This window comes from Hyla sarda, chromosome 1 (assembly GCF_029499605.1).
Source record: "Hyla sarda isolate aHylSar1 chromosome 1, aHylSar1.hap1, whole genome shotgun sequence".
NCBI classification, from domain to species: Eukaryota; Metazoa; Chordata; class Amphibia; order Anura; family Hylidae; genus Hyla; species Hyla sarda.
This window is the reverse complement of record NC_079189.1, coordinates 228,659,133-228,680,894: the sequence shown is the minus strand read 5'-3', so window position 1 is coordinate 228,680,894 and position 21,762 is coordinate 228,659,133. Positions and strand designations below refer to the sequence as shown.

At 46.0% G+C, this 21,762-nt stretch overlaps 1 protein-coding gene across 6 annotated transcripts in view; it reads left to right on the top strand.

Moving 5' to 3' along the window:
- LOC130365641 (centromere protein C-like) overlaps positions 1 to 21,762 on the top strand; it is a 322,002-nt gene that overhangs the window by 263,213 nt on the left and 37,027 nt on the right. For all 6 annotated transcript variants that reach the window (XM_056568882.1, XM_056568886.1, XM_056568883.1 and 3 more), the window contains one exon: positions 1,111 to 1,262. In XM_056568882.1, the coding sequence (XP_056424857.1) occupies positions 1,111 to 1,262 (152 nt within the window). The remainder of the gene's footprint in view (positions 1 to 1,110; positions 1,263 to 21,762) is intronic.

The following is a 21,762-nucleotide window of genomic DNA, read 5'->3' as shown; positions in this document are numbered from 1 at the left end:
CCTGATTGAAAACCACAGGTCTTTTGATGGATGCTCATTTAAGTTTCACTGGGTGGGGTGGCTGATGTGTGGGAAGGAGGAAAATGGAATTGTGGGATTTGTAGTCAAAAAAAGAAAAGTCTAACAGGAATTACCAGTTCACAAAAAGCTAGCCACAGTGTTATGGTAATCTCACAACATAGCCATTTAGCCCCAAGAAAAGCGCAGATCCTTCCTAAGCATGTCCATTACTGCCTGCCAGGTACGTACTAAAATCTCCTTATGTTGGATAACCCCTTTAATTCCCTTTGTGTGTATTGGAACTAAACCAAAAATGGGAGGAAAAAAAGCAAGCTGAACATAATGTCACACCAAACTCCAAAAAAGGGCTGGGCAAAATTGACACCATTAAAGAGTAGCGAGCGCAGGCTGAATGAAAAAGGACCAATGCCCGGCCGCATCTGTCCTTTTTCAGGCGTGACGTCACGCCAGGCTGCAGCCAGCCACTAGGAGGGAGACCCCTAGTGGCCGGTTTTCAAATGTAAATTAAACCATTTTAATAAAAAAATAAAATAATAAAAGTATATTAGAGATATGTTGTAGTACATAAGTACTACAACATATCAAAAAATAAAGTTGGTGACGGTGCCCATTTAACTTAAAGGGGTACTTCGGTGCTTATACATCTTATTCCCTATCCAAAGGATAGGGGATAAGATGCCTGATCGCGGGAGTCCCGCAGCTGGGGACTCCCGTGATCATGCACGCGGCACCCCGTTTGTAATCAGTCGGTTGACCACAAGGCTTGCGGCGTGTGACCTCACGCCCCGCCCCTGTGTGATGTCACGCCCCGCCCCTCAATGCAAGCCTACGGGAGGGGGGCATGATAGCTATCCTCCCTTTTTTGGTTTAGTTCCAATACACACATAAAGGGAATAAACTTGTGTATAGCAAAACATGTGTTACTGCAATCCTTTTTTGCGAGAAATACTTTTTTCTAGAAATACCAGTATTTCAGGGGTGCCAACATTTACGGCCATGACTGTATATAATTAGTTTAATTTTTAAAGAAAATTGCTTCTTCTATACTACTAATGTTAGATCTTATTTTCTTATTCTTTTTCATGGTAGAATGTGTTGCGCAAAGTGAAATGAGCACATTTCTTGGAGATGAATCCTGCAAGTATTGGTCTAACTTCAACAATAGTATATTTAGCACTGGAAAGATGATTATCGCTCCAAAAAGGAAGAGCGAAAGATGCATTTTTCTTTCGGATATTGTGGTGGGTATAGATTGTTACAGAATATCTGAGTTGCAATGTATTTTTATTCCGTGAGTAATGCACTGTTCCATAACTTTCTTTAGTTAGTCACAGTCAAACTTGAAATATTTTTTTTTAAACTGGGTTATAGATGTCCCAAGATAAACATTTAAAATATAACTTTTATAAAATTGGATGAAAAACAAGACCTAAACAGAAAACAACAAACTGTAGTGGTGCACACAAATCATATAGGCCAGACACAAAGATTATAGCACATGCCAACATGTAGAACAAAAAAATCGAAAAATCCATGTTGTTAGATTTCAAAAAGAACTAAAGCACCTTATCAGTCAGAAATAGCAGTCAAAAATCACAGAGACATATATGCAGTTTAAGCAAATAATCACTATACATGTACACTGCTCAAAACAATAAAGGGAAAACTAAGATAACACATCCTAAATCTGAATGAATGAACTTATCATATGAAATACTTTCACCTTTACATAGTTGAAGGTGCTGACAACAAAATTACCCACAAATTATCAATGGAAATCAAATGTGTCAATCCATGCAGGTCTGGATATGGAGTCACACTCAAAATTAAAGTGGAAAACCACACTACAGGCTGATCCAACTTTGGTGTAATGTCCTTAACCCCTTGGGGACAGAGCCCATTATGACCCTAAGGACGGGAGCATTTTTTGCAAATCTGAACACTGTCACTTTAAGCATAACTCTGGGATGCTTTTGCTTATAAATTTGATTCAGAGATAGTTTTTTCGTGACATATTCTACTTTATGGTAGTGGTAAATTTTTGTCGATACTTGCATAATTTCTTGGTGGAAAATTCCAAAATTTGATGAAAAATTTGTAAATTTTGCATTTTTCTAACTTTGAAGCTCTCTGCTTGTAAGGAAAATAGACATTCCAAATAAATGATATATTGATTCACAAATACAATATGTCTACTTTATATTTGCATCATAAAGTTGACATGTTTTTTCTTTTGGAAGACATCAGAGGGCTTCAAAGTTCAGCAGCAATTTTCCAATTTTTCACAAAATTTTCAAAATCGGAATTTTTCAGGGTCCAGTTCAGGTTTGAAGTGGATTTGAAGGGCCTTCCTATTAGAAATACCCCACAAATGACCCAATTATAAAAACTGCACCCCTCAAAGTATCCAAAATTACATTCAATAAGTTTGTTAATCTTCATTTTTTACACTTGCATGTTCTTGTAGACCCAGTTTTTGAATTTTTACTAGTGGTAATAGGAGAAAAAGCCCCCAAAAATTTGTAACCCAATTTCTCTCGAGTAAGGAAATACCTCATATGTGTATGTCAAGTGTTCGGCGGGCGCAGTAAAGGGCTCAGAAGGGAAGGAGCAACAATGGGATTTTGGAGAGTGAATTTTGCTGAAATGGTTTTTGGGGGGCATGTCACATTTAGGAGGCCCCTTTGGTGCCAGAACAGCAGAAAACCCCCACATGGCATACCATTTTGGAAACTACACCCCTCAAGGCACGTAACAAGGGGTCCAGTGAGCCTTAAGACCACGCAGGTGTTTGACGACTTTTCGTTAAAATCAGATGTGTAAATGAAAAAAAAATTTTCACTAAAGTGCAGTTTCTTCCCCAAATTTACAATTTTTACAAAGGGTTATGGGAGAGAAGGCCCCCCAAAATTTGCAACCGCATCTCTTCTGAGTATGGAAATACCCCATGTTAGGACGTAAAATGCTCTGCGGGCGAAATACAATGCTCAGAAGAGGAGGAGCGCCATTGAGCTTTTGGAAAGAGAATTCGTTTGGAATGGTAGTCAGGTGCCATGGGCATTTACAAAGCCCCCTGTGGTGCCAGAACAGTGCACCCCCCCACATGTGACCACATTTTGGAAACTACACCCCTCACAGAATTTAATAAGGGGTTCAGTGAGTATTTTCACCCCACTGGCGTTTGACAGATCTTTGGAACAGTGGACTGTGCAAATGAAAAATAAAATTTTTCATTTTCACGGACTACTGTTCCAAAAATCTGTCAGACACATGTGGGGCGTAAATGCTCACTGTACCCCTTAATACACTAAATGAGGGGTGTAGTTTCCAAAATGGGGTCACATGTGGGGGGGGGGGGGTCCATTGTTCTGGACACTATGGGGGCTTTGTAAACTCATGTGGCCTTCAATTCCGGACACATTTTCTCTTCAAAATCCCATTGGCGCTCCTTCTCTTCTGAGCATTGTAGTTCGCCCGCCGAGCACTTTACATCCACATATGGGGTATGTTCTTACTCAGAGGAAATGGGGTTACAAATTTTGGGGTCTTTTTTTCCTATTTTCCCTTGTGAAAATGAAAAATTTAGGATAACACCAGCATTTTATTTTTATTTTTTTTTCATTTTCCCATCCAAATTTAATGAAAATTTGTCAAACACCTGTGGGGGGTGTTCAGGCTCACTATATCCCTTGTTACATTCCGTGGGGGGTGTAGTTTCCAAAATGGGGTCACGTGGGTATTTATGTTTTTGCGTTTATGTCAGAACCACTGTAAAATGAGCCACCCCTTTGCAAATCAACAATTTAGGCCTCAAATGTACAAGGTGCGCTCTCACTCCTGAGCCTTGTTGTGCCCCCCGCAGAGCATTTTACACCCACATATGGGGTATTTCCGTACTCAGGAGAAATTGCGTTACTAATTTTGGGGGGCTTTTTTCCCTTTTACTGCTTGTGAAAATAAAAAGTATGGGGCAACACCAGCATGTTAGTGTAAACATTTTTTTTTTTCACTAACAGGCTTGTGTAGCCCCCAACTTTTCCTTTTCATAAGGGGTAAAAGAAGAAAAAGCCCCCCAAAATTTGTAGTGCAATTTCTCCCAATTACGGAAATACCCCATATGTGGCCCTAAACTGTTTCCTTGAAATTCGACAGGGCTCCAAAATGAGACTAAATTAGGAATTGCGTAGGGGTGGACATAAGGGTATTCTACGCCAGTGATTCCCAAACAGGGTGCCTCCAGCTGTTGCTTAACTCCTAGCATGCCTGGACAGTCAGTGGCTGTCCAGAAATGCTGGGAGTTGTTGTTTTGCAACAGCTGGAGGCTCCGTTTTGGAAACACTGCCTTACAATACGTTTTTCATTTTTATTGTGGGGGACAGTGTAAGGGGGTGTATATGTAGTGTTTTACCCTTTATTATGTGTTAGTCGAGTGTAGTGTAGTGTTTTTAGGGTACATTCGCACTGGCGTGTTACGGTGGGTTTCCCGCTAGGAGTTTGAGATGCGGCAAAAAATTTGCCTCAGACCAAACTTGAAGCAGGAAACTTACTGTAAACCTGCCCATGTGAATGTACCCTGTACTTTCACATGGGGGGGGCAAACCTCCAGCTGTTGCAAAACCACAACTCCCAGCATGCACTGACAGTGCATTCTGGGAGTTGTACTTTTGCAACAGCTGGAGGCACACTGGTTGGAAAACCTTCAGTTAGGTTCTGTTACCAAACTCAGAATTTTCCAACCAGTGTGCCTCCAGCTGTTGCAAAACTACAACTCCCAGCAGGTACTAATTGCCGAAGGGCATGCTGGGAGATGTAGTTATGCAACAGCTGGAGGTTACGCAACTACAACTCCCAGCATGGTGAGACAGCTGTTTGCTGTTTGGGCATGCTGGGATTTGCAGTTTTGCAACACCTGGAGGGCTACAGTTTATAGACCACTGCCCAGTGATCTCCAAACTGTGACCCTCCAGATGTTGCAAAACTACAAATCCCAGCATGCCCAGACAGCAAAGAGCTGTTTGAGCATGCTAGGAGTTGTAGTTTTGCAAGATCTGGAGGGATATAGTTTAGAGACCACTATATAGTGGTCTCAAACTGCAGCCCTCCAGCTGTTGCAAAACTACATATTCCAGCATGCCCAAACAGCTGTCTGGGCATGCTGGGAGTTGTAGTTTTGCAACATCTGGAGGGCTACAGTCTCAGACTGTAGCCCTCCAGATGTTGCTAGGCAACTTATCAGCTTCCGTAGGATCCAGGGAGCCATCTTCTTCTGCCGCACGCTGCCCATGCCGATCTTCGTCGCCGCCCGCTGATCACCGTCGCCCGCAGCCTCCGGAGGGGTAAGTGGACCTTCAGCGTTCGGTCCTCTTCGTTTCCCCGTTCTGCCCCGCCTATTGTGGGTGGGCAGGACGGGGAAAACGAAAGTAAACCCCTCTGCCCCCGATCTGCTATTGGTGGTCGCGTCTAGACCACCAATAACAGGAGTAGGAGGGGTGGCACCCCTGCCACCTCACTCCTATCGCTTCAGGGGGATCATAGTTGTCTTAGACAACCGCGATCCCCCTTCTATTCCGGGTCACCTGGTCACCATAGACCCGTAATGACCCGAAATCGGCGCAAATCGAAGTGTGAATTCACTTGCGATTTGCGCCGATCGCTGACATGGGGGGGTCTAATGACCCCCCTGGGCATTTGCACGGGGTGCCTGTGATAGATATCAGCATTCACCCCGGTCCGATCCCCGCCCGGCACGCGGCGGGGACCGAAATTCCCACGGGCGTATGGATACGCCTTTCGTCCTTAAGTACCAGGACGCAAGGGCGTATCCATACGCCCTTTGTCCCCAACAGGTTAAAATAAGTAAGAATGAGGCTCAGTAGTGTGTGTGGCCTCCACGTGCCCGTATGACCTCCTTACAACACCTCGGCATGCTCCTGATGAGGTGGCGGATGGTCTCCTGAGGGATGTCCTCCCAGACCTGGCCTAAATTATCTGCAAACTCCTGGACAGTCTATGGTGCATGGAGGATGGAGCGAGGCATGATGTCCCAGATGTGCTCAATCGGATTCAGGTCTGGGGAATGGGCGGGCCAGTCCATAGCATCAATGCCTTTCTCTTGCAGGAACTGCTGACACACTCCAGCCACATGAGGTCTAGCATTGTCTTGCATTCGGAGGAACCCAGGGCCAACCGCACCAACATATGGTCTCACAAGGGGTCTGAGGATCTCATCTCGGTACCTAATGGCAGTCAGGCTACCTCTGGCCAGTTCATGGAGGGCTGTGCGGCCCCCCCAAAGAAATGCAACCCCACACCATAACTGACCCACCGCCAAACCGGTAATGCTGGACGATGTTTCAGGCAGCAGAACGTTCTCCATGGCGTCTCCAGGCTCTGTCACATGTGCTCAGTGCGATCCGGCTTTCATCTGTGAAGAGCACAGGGTACCAGTGGCCAATTTGCCAATCTTGGTGTTATCTGGCAAATGCCACACACCCTGTACTGTGTAGGGCGGTAAACACAACCCCCACCTGTGGATGTCGAGCCCTCATACCACCCTCATGGAGTCTTTTTCTGACTGACTGAGTGGACACATGCACATTTGTGGCCTACTGAAGGTCATTTTGCAGGGCTCTGGCAGTGCTCCTCCTTGCACAAAGGCAGAGGAAGCGGTCCTGCTGCTGGGTTCTTGCTTTCCTACGGTCTTCTCAACGTCTCCTGATGTACTGGCCTGTCTCCTGGTAGAACCTCTATGTCTGGACACTACACTGATGGACACAGCAAACCTTCTTGCCACAGCTCGCTTTGATGTGCCATCCTGGATGAGCTGCACTACCTGAGCCACTTGTGTGGGTTGTAGACTCCATCTCATGCTACCACTAGACTGAAAGCACCGCCAGCATTCAAAAGTGACCAAAACATCAGCCAGGAAGCATAGGAACTGAGAAGTGGTTTGTGGTCACCACCTGCAGAATCACTCCTTTATTGTGGGTGTATTGCTAATTGCCTATAATTTCCACCTGTTGTCTGTTCCATTTGCACAACAGCATGTGAAATTGATTGTCAATCAGTGTAGCTTCCTGAGTGGTCAGTGTGATTTCACAGAAGTTTGATTGACTTGAAGTTACAATGTGTTGTTTAAGTGTTCCCTTTAACTTTTTTTGAGCAGTGTAATATTGTAATAGCTGTTATCCCTACATCTGCACTTGTTCTGGGACAAAAAACAAAATCCCCACAATTTTTTTTTTTTTTTTTTACTTTGGGCTTGAAGATCCATAGCTGTGTGGCATGTAGCTTAGGCACTCACTGTAATAAAGATGACCCCCTGTGCTTCTGAAACCTCTCCTACACTTTTCAGGCCCTGACTTTTGTTATATATTAGCCCTCATTTACTAAGCTAAAACCCACTAGTTTTGTCTGGTTTTTCCAAGTTATTTGGTCTGAGACATGTCTCAGACAGTGTGCCATCAGGAAAATCCAACTAGCCTGACATTGCGTTGTGAAAAGTCAAAAAGGGGGTATGGTCTGTCACAAAGGGGGCATGGTCAGCCCAAAAGGGGCGTGACTTCACAATCCGACCTATTTATTATTGAGTACACAGAAAATCCTGTGAATAGATGGCTGGAAAGTTCCACCTGAAATAGGTGATAAGAAAATTTTCCTGACTTGTAAATCTGTGATCCCCATAGTAAATAGTGAGGAATCCTACAAGGAAAAACATTTCACACTAGTAAAAACCCAACACTCTTAGTAAATGAGGCCCATTAGGTACAGAGAATTCATAATTTTCACAGTGCAGAAAGAATAATATTTATCAAGGTGCTGTATCATCTGGGAGACCTTTATGGTTACATGCCAAAGGACCATTTGGCAGTGGCAAATGCAGCAGGTAACGCCTAAAGTCTAATGCCCAGATTTATCAAACTGTGTGAGAAAAAGCTGAGTGATTTTCCCACAGCAACCAATCACAGCTCAGCTTTCATTTTACCAGCGCTCGTTAGCTGAGCTGTGATTGGTTGCTGTTTGAAAATCACTCCTCCCTTTCTCTCACACAGTTTGATAAATCTGGGTTTATACCTTTACCCTTACCAACCAATAGCCTACTTCCGAGTGCCAGAATCTCCCCCCTCGAGGGACGTCCCAGCAAGGCAAGATGAGCATCTTTGCAAAGCCGGGCCTACCAGAGTGTCATCTGTGTAACATCCTAAGGGGAAACCCCACACTCACATCCTTCAACTACAGTTTGTGGATCAATTGGGGGTATAGATATGCAAATTATCTCCATCATAATGTATAACACAGCAGGATCTTAGGAGTAGAGTGATCCTCTTAATATATAGCAAAGCAGGATCATATGAGCAGAGCGATCCTCCATGTATAGCAAAACTGGATCGTACTAGCAGAGCGATCATACTAATTACGAAGAAGGAATATCAACACCAAAGAATAGAGACCGGGTCGCTCCGGGTCTGATTATGGGCGATCACAGGGTGGGCGGCGTGTGACGGGGACTGATTACAAACGGGGTGCTGCATGCAAGATCACGGGGGTCCCCAGCGGCGGGACTCCCGCGATCATGCATCTTATCCCCTATCCTTTGGATAGGGGATAAGATGTCTAAGCACCAGAGTACCCCTTTAACACTCGTGATGCCAGGGTGTGGGCTCCTCTGTAGATACTTGTCCTATCGCCACCCGTCCCAAGAGCGATAGGGAGGAATAATAAATGATTGTCCACAACCGGAGGATTCAGAAAACTGTCTGAACTTTTACTGCAAGTTTTATGCAGAGTAAGAAAAGTCTATTAGGATCCTGACGGTTGGGACCTTGTGAGTTTTTAAGCTCAGGAGATTTATATGCGCTGTTCCGCTGGATTTAGGGGATTGAGTTTAGGCCCAGCATCCACGCAGACTTTAGCGGGGAGTTGTATTGTAACTCACGATTTGGTAAGTTGTGGTATTATCAGGCTTCGGCCTGGTCTTGTCTTTGAAAGTTGCACGGATCTCTCCCCTCTGCTATTCCGGAACCCAAGAGAGCGAGGATTGGCTGGCAGCTCCCTTATATGGGTATGGGACGGGGCTGGCCTTGAGCTCATTGGTCCATACCATTTGTCAGTCACTTTACACAAGGGATTATGGTCTAAACATGTGACCACACACGTGACCTAGGAAGGTCCTTTAGCATACCCTAAGAGAATTAACATTAGTCACATGACCGAAGGTCCTGCAACACTATATACACAATTAAATATACACACACAAACATCACAAAATTAAAGAAGGAAGAGGCGACTAGGGCTTTCCCACCAGGAGGACCCTACGGGAACGGAGTAACTCTGGCTTTGGGGACCACCATACAAGGTACGGTATACTATACGGTACTGGGACACCACAATGCAATACACGTAGAACATACCAATAAGCCACAGTGTGGAAAGAAAGAGTGAATGAATGGGTGAACGGGAAAGAATAGATATGGGAAAAGAAAAATTACGACATAACAAACACACAAAGTGAACACTTACAACCACCCAATAGTCAAAATGCTGGGAAATGCTGAAAAAGACAAAAAAAAAAGTGTCAAAGGGAATGCATACAAGTGCATAATATATATATATATATATATATATATATATATATATATATATATATTTATATTTATTTATTTATTTTTTTTTTTTTTTTAAATGATGTGATGCTGCACACATGTAAACTGAAAACTGCTGTAGGAGAGATTAAACATTAGTGATACTGAATGTGAGGGCAAATACTATGCACTCCAAAAACTGTGACAGAAGCTCAGAGTACTAGGAAGTGCTAGGAAGCTGACAAATAAACATTTATGAGTAGATATCTGTATGAGCAAATAAACGTATTTCCATAACAAAGTTTTGCCAGTAATAAAGAAGGTATAGTTGTCTCACCCCATGTACATGTGCAAAAAAAATCATGAAATAAAAAAACACAATTTTTATTTTTTTGCTATTTTAACTAATAGGTTGCACATATTTATACTTACTGGGCAAATAGTTTATGAAACTTATACTTTCAGTTGTCTATTTTGTAAGCATTTACTTTTTATATTTTTTTATTTATTTTTTTATTCAAATTTTAAATGAATTAGAAGCCTAACAATTTTAGTTGAAATTTTCAAAGCTTAGGAAGTACATTTTTTTTTTTCTTAATGTGCTATGCAAGGTTTGCAGAAACTTAGAGGAGGTAGAACGTAGGAACCCCCCAAATGACCCATTTTAAAAACTAGACCCTTCAAGGTATTCATTAGTGGGTATAGTGACTATTTTAACACCATAGATATTTGGCAGGAATTATTACAATGTCAGTGTAAAAAATTTGAAATTGGCTTTTTTTTTTTAACAAATAACTCATTTATGGGATATATTTTTTGTACATCGCTTCTGATATCAAAATAAATGCACCCTGTAGTTTTTTGTTTTTTTTAGCTGCTTGGCCCGTGTTTGGAAATACCCCCGTTTAGGCCATACTTGGTTACTTGGCCACATGGTAGGACCCAGAAGGAGAGGAGCGCCATTTGGCTTCCAGGACATCATTTTTGGCCAAACTGATTATAGACTGCACTTCATGCCTGCCAAGGGTTTTAGCTGCCTAAACCATACAGAACCCCACAAGTGACCACCATTTTGGAAACTACACCCCCTCAAGTATTCATCTAGACCAAAAGGGAGTGCTTCGAGTTTTGTGTGGCAGTGTCAGTAGAAAAATTTTAATTTCTCTATCGGCTCCATTGGGGGACACAGACCTTGGGTATATGCTGTTGTTGCTAGGAGATGACACTATGGAAACCAAAAAGTCGGCTCCTCCCAGCAGGATATACCCGCCCACAGAGCCTGAGGTTAATCAGTTTAAGCTTAGTGTCTGCAGAAGATGGACACTAGTCTGGGGTTCTCCCCAGACTTGGTCTAACTTTTTTATTTTTTTCAGATAGGGACGTTTAGTTTCTTATTTCATTTTATTTTCCTGTTTTCAGGTGGGGACTCAGGAACATAGTGTTCACTGTTTCCCTATTTGCGATTGAGGGGGCACAGACATCGTGGATGTACTGTCAACCCCCTATGGCCAACGGCCAGCGCCTGGGGTTGTACCTCACGGGTCCGGGTCCCCCACTTTTCCCTGCTCGTCTCGCTTTTCAAGCCCGGCATGATGCAGGTGACTAAAAGCTGGCTGAAGGCTTCATCAGGAAGACTTCATTAGGTAAGCTCTTCTGACTAAGGTGAGTATATTTCCCCCTTTTTTCTTAGGTGCTGGACTCTCAACAGCTGGAGACACCTTTTTCTATAAGGATTTATGGCACTGGCCAGGAGGGGTTCTTCCCACCCTTTTTACTCTAAGGGGGAAAGTTTTTATTGGGGTTTGAGCAGTGGCATTTATATATTGCGGGCATTTGTGTGTTTGGCGCACAGTTTGTATAAGGCGGCTGTCCTCTGCAGCTACGGCGTATCTGTTCGGCGGGCGGGCGCTCCTTCAGCCCGGCCGCATAGAAGTTTTTACTTTCGTTTTTGGCAGTCTTCTGCTGATGACGTTCACCCACTCCGTTCCCCCTAGGCGCACATGCGTTCACAAGGTGCGCTCGGGGTCGGGTGCGGGCACCATCATTATCTGGGTTATTATTTCTTCGGCGGCCCGGTGCGCGTTAGCTCCGCCCACCCTGAGCTGCAGAAGCCTTTCAGGATGGCGCGAATCCCCTCCAATCAGCGCTGTGCATGCGCAGGGGGTTTGCGTTTTCTCTCTCCCTCTCTCTGCTCACAGCTGCAGTCTGAGGGACACAGACCAGGGTGAGACTGTTCCTTTTTTTATTACAATGTCCGTGCTCAGAACTGTTCCTTCCTCTAAACAGATAGCTAGGTCTTTAGTTCTTATTACACCTGTAATAGCTGTAACACAAAAATGTCTGATTCTGCTGAACCTAATTGTTCTGCCTGCACCACTGCTCCCCCAGACCCCCCGGCTTTTACTACCCGGGATGTTCTACCAGACCCGGTGGGTTCGGCCTTCACTCCAGCCTGAGTTTCTTCCCTCTCACAGTCTATATCCGACTTGGCGCAGGTCTCCCGTTCTGTGGTGACTGCCTTGGAGAGGTCCTACCTCCGTCAGCCCTCCGGGGGGGACTCGCTCCCCTTCTCCCTCCCCTTCTTGCAAGCGTAATATGGGTGTTTCCTCTGAATCATCCCCGGGGTCTTTGGACAGGTACGGGCGTTCCCATCATAGGTCTCGCCCCGCTACCTCAGCTTATCACAAGCGTCCCTCTTCCAGAGGACACTCCCTCAGTCACTCCAGAGCCGCGTACCGGGTCAGTCTCTTCCTCATCTAGGGCCGCCTCAATGCGTTCCCATTCACCTGGAGAGCTTGTGGGTGAGGTTTCCGAATCAGCATCCGTCTCAGAGGACCGATCGGAATCTGCCGACACGGTGAACTCAATGGTTTCGGCCATAAGAGACACCTTTCATCTAGAGGACCCAGGAACTTCAGACATGGCTCCAGAAGTTGCCTTTCATCGTGCCCGACCTCTTCCAGGGCTGCCTCACCTCGTTCTCATTCACCTGGAGAACTTGTGGATGAGGTTTCTGATTCGGCCTCCGAGGACTGCACGGAGATGCCTGATGTGGTGTACTCATTGGTTTCGGCCATAAGAGACACCTTCCAGCTAAAGGACCCAGGAACTTCGGACGTGTCTCCAGAAGTCTCCTTTCTTCATGCACAACCAGCACCCAAGACTTTCAGCTCTCTCACTGAATTTGACGCCCTCTGGAATCCGCCTGAAGGCACCCTGACTAAAAGTTTCAGAAAACGGAGAAGGTTCAAGCGCGGTTTCCCTTCGCAAAGGACCTCATTGCTCGGTGGACCTCCTTTCCAACTGTGGATCTATCGGTCTCCCGCCTCTCTAAGGCGACTGTCTTGCCGTTGGCTTTTGCGGCTGCCTTCCAGGATCCAGCGGACAAGAAGGTGGAGACCTTGGCAAAATTTGCCTCGGAGACAGCAGGTTCTTCCTTTCTTCCTGCTTTTGCTTCTGCCTGGGTGTCAGATGCCCTTTCAGTCTGGTCTCCCAACTCCGCCAGGGTCAGGATCCCTACAGGGGATCTATCTAGTCTAGCTCTCCGAGGCTCCTATGCCGAAGATTTTCTGGGTTCTGCTTCCATGCGCAGCCGCTGTGCTGCCTTTGCCACAGGTAGCCCTCCTTCGTTCCATGTGGCTTATAGCCTGGAATGCGGACGCAGCCTTCAAGAAGTGAGGCAACGGGCGGAAAGAGTTCCTTATACCTCTGGATAAGGCTCGCAGAACCACTTTCCATCGGAAGTCCTCCTCCTTCCGGTCCGGCGGACCTTTGGTACCAACAAAGTTCCAGCCAGACGCCTTCACAGGGAGAGGGCTCCCTCCTTCCAGACCCGTCCATCCCGGAGGTCGGCTAACCGTTCCGGCTGTTTGGCGGCCCCAGCAGGCACCCGTAGGCCTACCTCGGCATGAGGGGTCGCCCCCACCCGCCGACTTTTCTCGGGTGGTTGGTCGTCTTACTCTTCCGGGATGCCTGGACACGCACGTTCCGGTTTCCTGGGTCAGAGATGTTGTAGCCAACGGATACAGGGTCGAATTTGCCTCCCTTCCATGGGACTGCTTTTTTCTTCCCGGACCCCCCGGTCCTCCTCTCTAGCAGAGGCATTTCGGGGCGCTTTCCAGTTCCCTTTCATCCAGGGAGTAATTGTCCCTGTTCCTTCAGGGGAACGTTTTCGAGTTTTTTTTTATTCCAACCTCTTTGTGATCCCCAAGACGTGCGTTGCTGTTCGCCCCCCAATCTTGGTTCTCCAGCATCTCCACCAGCATCTTCTGCTTCCCATTCCAAATGGAGTCTCTCCGTTCGGTGCTGGAGTCCATGGTTCAAGGGGAGTTTTTTCTTCCCTCGGTGGACATCAAGGATGCCTACCTCCACATTCCAATATTTTCCGGTCATCAGCAGTACTTCCGCTTTGCAGTTCCGGACGGCCATTTTCTGTTGTGGCTCTCCCTTTCGATCTGACCACTACTCACTTACCAAGGACCTGACGCCTGTGATAGCCCTGTTACGGACAAGAGTTATTTTCAGTGATTCCTTTCTTGGACGACCTCCTGATCAGAGCTCCAACCAGGGCTCAGACTCTGGGGAGTCTTAGTCTCAACCTTCAACCCTTGTTTTCTCTTCGGTTGGACGATTAATCATGACAAGTTCAACCTCTCCCCTGGGGCTCCAGTTCGTCGCGGCCTCTGCCCGCTTTCGACTCTGCCGGACATTCTGCTGACTCTCTGGTCAGGAGTCAGATAACTTCGGCATCCTGCTCAAGTTTCCATTCGCTTTTGCATATGGTCCTGGGTGCCATTCGCCCAGTTTCATCACAGACCTCTTAAACTGGTGATTCTCTTCCGGTAGGACAGGTCCCCTTTGTCTCTCAACTGCAAGATCGTTCTCTCTCGACAGTCTTGTCGGTCCCTTCTATGGTGGCTTCGTTTCCCCCTGCCTTTCGGGGGCGCTCCTTCCTGCCCCTTCCTGCCGGTCTGTTGGACTTGGGAGGTGTTTTCAAGGACCGACCGGTCTGGGGCCTTGGTCCCACAGAAGCCCTTCTCCCCATCAACATGCTGGGACTAGGGCAATTCTATCTTTGCTTGCTTCTTCGGGAATTTCCCTTCTGGGCGGAACTCAAGTTTCCCACCATCTCAGCGATCTTCATTCCGGACATACTCAACTTGTAGGTGGTCTGTCTCAGCTGGTCCTCAGCCGTCCAAGGCGAGTGGTCCCTACATCCGGAGGTGTTTGCAGTGACCTGCAACCTCTAGGGTGCTCCAGGCGTGGGCCTCTACTCATCCCGCCACAACTGCAGCGTTCCTTTCTCCTGGTCGGGCTTTGCCCTACCTTATCTGTTTCTTAGTCAGGCCTGGCCCTACCTTATCTGTTTCCTCCCCTTCCTCTCATTCCAGAGTCCTGAGGAAACTCGCAGCAGAGGGCATTCCCGCCATTCTCGTGGCCCAGACTGGCTCCGGCCGGCGTGGTACGTCATTGAGGTCAGGCTCCTAACGACTTACCGCTGTGCCTTCCCTCTCGCCCAGACCTCCTATCTTAGGTCCCCTGTGCCAGCCCTATTTACTATCTCGGCTTTTGACGGCGTGGAAGTTGAGACCGCGGTTTCTATTCCCAAGTGGTTCCCACCATGCTGAGGGCTTGCAAGCCTTCCTCTGCGAAGGCTTACCACCATACTTGGCGGTCTTATTTTCATTGGTGTGAATCTCAGCCTTTTTTCTCTGGTCGTGGTTTTCCTTCCCCGACCCCTTTTCCCTTTCCAGTCAGGGTTGGCCCAAGGGTTGGCTCTCAGCTCCCTTTAGGGTCAAAGTTTGGCCCTTTTCATTCCTTTTCAAAATCTTCTGGCATTCAATTCTCATGTCCACTGCCCCTCATTCTCGGTCCCCTTCTACCCTTTGGGACTTACACTTGGTCTTAGGTGCCCTGCAAGGCGCTCCTTTTGAACCTCTCAGGGATATTCCTCTTCGCTTCCTTCCCTGGAAGGTGGCGTTCCTTATTACTCTTACCTCTGTTAGGTGGGTGTCAGAGCTGGCAGTTTTCTCCTGCCGTTCTGCCTTCCTGGCTGTATACCAGGACAAGTGTTTTCCGTCCAGGTCCATCCTTTTTACCTGAGATGGTTTCGACTTTATCATCTCAATGAGGACATCGTCCTGCTGACTTTTTGTCCGGCCTCTTCTCATCCCAGGGAGTTTGCTCCACAAACTGGTTGTGGAGAGGGCTGTTCGGACTTATCTCTCAGTCACTTCCTTTCGGCAGTGTGACTCCTTTTTTGTTTTTCCGGAAGGTCGTCTTACAGGACGACCTGCTTCTACGGCCACCATTTTTCAGTGGATCCGGTCTGCTTCCGCTGCAAGGGGAAGATTCCCCCTTCCAGGCTTTGGCTCATTCCCCCGTTTTTCAGGGCATCCTGGGCCTTTCACTTTGTGGCTTCGGCCTCGCAGTTCTGTACAGCGGCCACGGCTCTCTTTCACAAGGTTCTACTAGATTCATACTTTTGCATCAGCTGATGCTACTCTGGGCCGTAAGGCGTTGCAGGCGGCGGTGGTCCAGCCGTTCGCCTAACTGATTCCTTACCCACCCAAGGGACGGCTTTGGTACGTCCCAAGGTCTGTGTCCTCCAATGGAGCCGATAGAGAAAAAGGGATTTTTGTCTTACCGTAAAATCCTTTTCTCGGAGGATCCATTGGGGGACACAACTCCCGCCCTTTCTTTGGTGTTCTTGTGTTTGGTTACCTGTCCGAGGATGTGTTCAGTTATTTTTTTGTTCTGGTTGCCTCGGACTGGTCTTGGTTCTCTACCTCTCGGTCATCTCCTACTGCTTGGTGACTAAACTGATTACCTCAGGCTCTGTGGCCTCTGCTGGGAGGAGCCGACTTTTTGGTTTCCATAGTGTCAAGTCTCCTAGCAACAACAGCATATACCCAAGCTCTGTGTCCCCCAATGGATCCTCCGAGAAAAGGATTTTACGGTAAGACAAAAATCCCTTTTTTGCTTTATTTTTGACAAATGCTTCATCTGTGGGACATATTTTTTTTTTTTTTTTTTTCTTTGCTGTGCAAATTTGGGGGGAGTGGCTCCCTCTGTAGCCGTGCATCCCCTCCCCTATTTTCACAGGAGGTGGTTTGGATCGTTAGTGGATCCAACATGTCACCCAGCCTGAGGTAGGTGAGTGTTTAGGGACCCATCCGATAAGAGGCCACCTCCGCGTGGTGGATGGGGGGACACGTTTTGATCAAAAAGTGCGCTAAGAGCCTCCAAGTGTGCTGCTGCCATTTTCTTTTTTTTACATGTTTTTTACATATTTTGTGTGCATCGCTTCTGAAAAAAAGGGAATGCATCCCATATTTTATAGAGCGGCTCATCCCGTGTTTGGAAATACCCACCGCTTAGGCCATATGTGTTTCCTTGTCCACATGGTGGGACCCAGAAGGAGAGCAGCGCCGATTCGCTTTCTGGGCATCATTTCGGGCCGAAAGGATTATAGGCCACACTTCATGCCTGCAAAGGGTTTTAGCTGCCAGAACGGTACAGAACCCCCCCCCATGTGACCCATTTTGGAAACTACACCCCCTAAGGTATTCATATAAACCAAAAGTGAGTACTTTAAGTGCTTTTTGTGTGGCTGGAGTGGTTACAAAATCAGTGGAAAAATTGGAATTTGCTTTTTTCCCCACAAATGCATCATTTGTGGGACATATTTTTTTGTACATGGTATCTGAAAAGGAGGAAATGTGCCCTATATTTTATTACGCTGTTTGTCCTGTGTTCAGTAATACACGTTGCGGGGTGCTGCAGGGGGATACATAGGGAGTTCCCTCCCTCTGTCAAAACACTTACAGCCGGCTGTCACTTCCGACTGCATCTGTAATGGTTAACCCCCCCTTAAGGACCCTTGACGTACGCATACGTCATGACACCCTGGTACTTAAGGACCCATGACGTACGCGTACTCATGGAGAATTCCAGTCCGTGCTGGGCGGGGATCGGACCAGGATGCCTGCTGAAATAATTCAGCAGGCATCCCCTGCAAACGCCCAGGGGGGTCATCACCCCCCTCCCCAATGTCGGCGATTGCAGAAAACTGCAAGTGGACTCACACTTGTGAATCACTGCGATTCCGGTGATGCGGGTCACAGGTGACCCACTGACCCGAAGATACAAGGTGATCGTGGGTGTAGGATACACCCCCAATCACCAACCGTATCTATGGGGAGGTGGGGATTTCGTCACCCCCCCAGGATCGCTGCTATTGGCTGATCGACCATCCAGCCAATAGTAGCCAACAGGGAAGGGGTTAACGGCATCCTCCTGCAGCTCCCGCGGCTGGCTGGGTTCAGTAAGTGGTCAGAGCTGCTGGAGGAAGCCAGGGACCACCCCTCTGCCGATATCGAAGCCCCCACAGAAGAAAAGAAGCCCCCCATAGATCAGGGAAAGAATACAGCCCAGGGAAAGATAAGGTAAAAAGTAAAAAAAAAAAAATGTTAAAAAGTTTTCCAGCATGACTCGGGCCCTATTAGGGTTTCAGGGCACTGAATTTCCTTTTCACATCCCACTTAATGAACATTTATCAAACACCTGTGCGGTGTTAAGGCTCACTGTACCCCTTGTAACGTGCCTCGGGGGGTGTAGTTTTCAAAATAGTGTTTTTTTTTTTTTTTTTTTTTTGTAGTCCTGGCACCATAGGGGCTTCCTAAATGGGACATGCCCCCCAAAAACCATTTCAGCTAAATTTGATTTTCAAAAGCCAAATTTGACTCTTTCTCTTCAGAGCATTGTAGTTCGCCCGCAGTGCACTTGACGTCCACACATGAGGTATTTCCATACTCAGAAGAGATGGGGTTGCAAATTTTGGGGGGCATTTTCTCCTATTAACCCTTGTAAAAATTTTACATTTCGTCAAACACCTGTCGGGTGTTAAGGCTCACTGGACCCCTTGTTACGTGCCTTGAGGGGTGTAGTTTCCAAAATAGTATGCCATGTGTTTTTTTTTTTTTTTTACTGTTCTGGCACCAAAGGGGCTTCCTAAATGCGACATGCCCCTCCTTCCCTTCTGAGCCCTCTGCACTGTCACTCCTTCCCTTCTGAGCCCTCTAGTGCACCCGCTGAACACTTGACATACACATATGAGGCATTTCCTTACTCGAGAGAAATTGGGTTACACATTTTATGAAGATTTCTTTCCTTTTACCCCTTATAAAAATTCAAAAACTGGGTCTACAAGAACATGCCAGTGTAAAAAATTAAGATTTTGAATTTTCTCCAATTTGCTGTTATTCCTGGGAAACACCTTAAGGGTTAACAAACCTTTTGAATGTCATTTTGAATACTTTGAGGGGTGCATTTGTGGGGTATTTTTAACATGAAGGCCCTTCAAATCCACTTAAAAACAGAACTGGTCCCTGAAAAATTGGAAAATTAGTAGACATGTTGTATATGTGAATCAATATCTAATTTATTTGGAATATTCATTTTCCTTATAAGCAGAGAGCTTGAAAGTAAAAAAAAAAAAAAAAGCTACATTTTTCATTAAATTTTTTAATTATTCACCAAGAAATGATGCAAGTATCGACAACATTTTACCACTAACATAAAGTAGTATATGTCACGAAAGAACAATCTCGAAATCGTAATGAAAGGTAAAAGCATCCCAGAGTTATTAATGCTTAAAGTGAAAGTGGCCACATGTGCAAAAAATAGCGGGATCCTACAGTGAATATTGGCTGGGTCCTTAAGGGGTTAACATCCCACAGGTGTTTGACAGGTTTGCGTTTTAGTTGGATGTGAAAATGAAAAATTTGATGTTTAACACACAAAATGTTGGTGCTACCCCAAACTTTTCATTTTTACAAGGGGTAATAGAAGAATGGGGTTTAAAATTTTGGGGGGGCATTTTCTCCTGAGTATGGAAACACCCCATATGTGGTCGTAAAGTGCTCGGCGGGCGCACTGCAATGCTCAGAAGAGAAGGAGCAAAATTTGGCTATTGGAGAGAGAATTTTGCTGAAATGGTTTTTGGGGGGGCATGTTGCATTTATGAAGTCCACATGGTGCCAGAACAGCAAATAAAACCCTCCTAGCACACTATTTGGGAGATTACACCCCTCAAGGAACATAACAAGGAGTAAAGTGAGCCTTAATACCCCACAGGTGATTGACGACTTTTCGTTAAAGTTGGACGTGCAAATGAAAATTTTAATTTTTAACACTAAAATACTGGTGTTACCTCAAATTTTTCTTTTTCATATGGGGTAATAGAAGAAAGTGCCCCCCAAAATTTGAAACGCCATTTCTCCCAAGCAAGGAAATATCCCATATTTGGTCGTAAAGTGCTCTGCTGGCACACTACAGGTCTCGGAACGGAAGGAGCACTATTGGGCTTTTGGAGAGAGAATTTGGCTGGTATTGAAGTTCGGGCTTTGTAAATGCCCATTTTAGAAACAACACCCCTCAAGGAACATAACAAGGGTTACAGTGAGTACTTGCACCTCACGTTTTTCGAGCAGTGTGCCGTAAAAATGAAAAAATTTATTTTTAACACAAAATGCTGGTGTTACCCCAAAGTTTTCATCTTCACAGGGGGTAATAGGAGAAAAAGACCCCCAAAATTTGAAGCTCAATTTCTCCCAAGTAAGGAAATACCCCATGTGTCCCAGAAGAGAAGGAGCGCCATTGGGCTTTTGGAGAGAGAATTTGGTTGTAATGGAATTCGGGGTGTTTACAAAGCCCCCAAGGTGCCCGAACAGTGCCCCCCCCCCCCCACAAATTACCCCATTTCAGAAACTACACCCCACAGCGTTTACACCCCACTTGCGTTTGGCAGATCTTTGGAACAGTGTGCTAAATACACATGGCCTTAAATTCCAACCAAATTCTCTCTCCAAAAGCCCAATGCGCTCCTTCTCTTATGAGCCCTGTAGTGCACCCGCAGAGCACTTTACATCCACATATGGGGTATTTCCTTACTGTAAATGGTGTTAAAAATTTGGGGAGAATTTTTCATCTATTAACCCTTGTGAAAATGAAAAATTTGGGGTAGCACCAGCATTTCAGTGAAAGAAAACATTTTTCATTTTCCCTTCTAACTTTAATGTAAATTCGAAGGGGGTTAAGGCTCACTATACCCCTAGTTATGTTCTGTGAGGGGTGTAGTTTAAAAATGGGGTAACGTGGGTGTTTTCCTTTTTGCGTTTGTCAGAACTGCTGTAACTAATAGCCACCACTTTGCAAATCACCAATGTAGTCCTCAAATGTACATGGTGCACTCTCAATCCTAAGCCTTGTTGTGCGCCCGCAGAGCACTTTACGTCCACTTGGAGGTATTTCTGTTTTCAGGAGAAATTGCGTTACACATTTTGGGGGTCTCTTTCTCCTTTTACCTCTTGTGAAAATGAAAAGTATGGGGCAACACCAGACAGCATGTTAGTGTAAGAAAATCAATATTTTTACACTAACATGCTGGCGTAGCCCCCTAATTTTCCTTTTCATAAGGGGTAAAAAGAAAAAGTCCCCCAAAATTTGTGACACAATTTCTCTAGAGTACAGAAATACCCCATATGTGGCCCTAAACTGTTGCCTTGAAATACGACGGGGCTCTGGAGGGAGAGAGCGCCATGCGCATTTAAGGCCTGAATTAGGGATTTGCATGGGGCGGACACGGATGCAAGCATGGCGCTTGCCTCCTGCACCAAAAATACCCTACGGCAGTGTTTCCAAAACAGGGTGCCTCCTGTTGCACAACTCCCAGCATGCCTGGACAGTCGGGTGGGGGGGGGGGGGGTTAGGGTGTGAATAAGTAGGGTTTTATTCTTTTTCATATCAGTGTAATGTTTTTGGGGTACATTCACATGGGCGGGGGTTTACAGTGAGTTTTCCACAGAAAAAAACACTGTACTTTTAGCACTAAACCTTTGCACTAATTTAGAAAAATGTAAGTTATACACTGACCATATTGTCTTTGGTGGTAGAGTATAGGCAATCTCCACTAATCATTGTGTGAGTGTGTGTGCTCGCATACAGCATAAAACCAGAGATGAAAGAGTTACAGAGCAGGACTGCAAGGCTCCCAAGAGCAGCGAGTCAGCAGAGTCAGGGAGGGGGAGGAGTTAATACAGTGCAGGCAAGGGAGGGTAACGCCCCCTTCTTTTGACAATATGGAAAAGACATTGAGCAA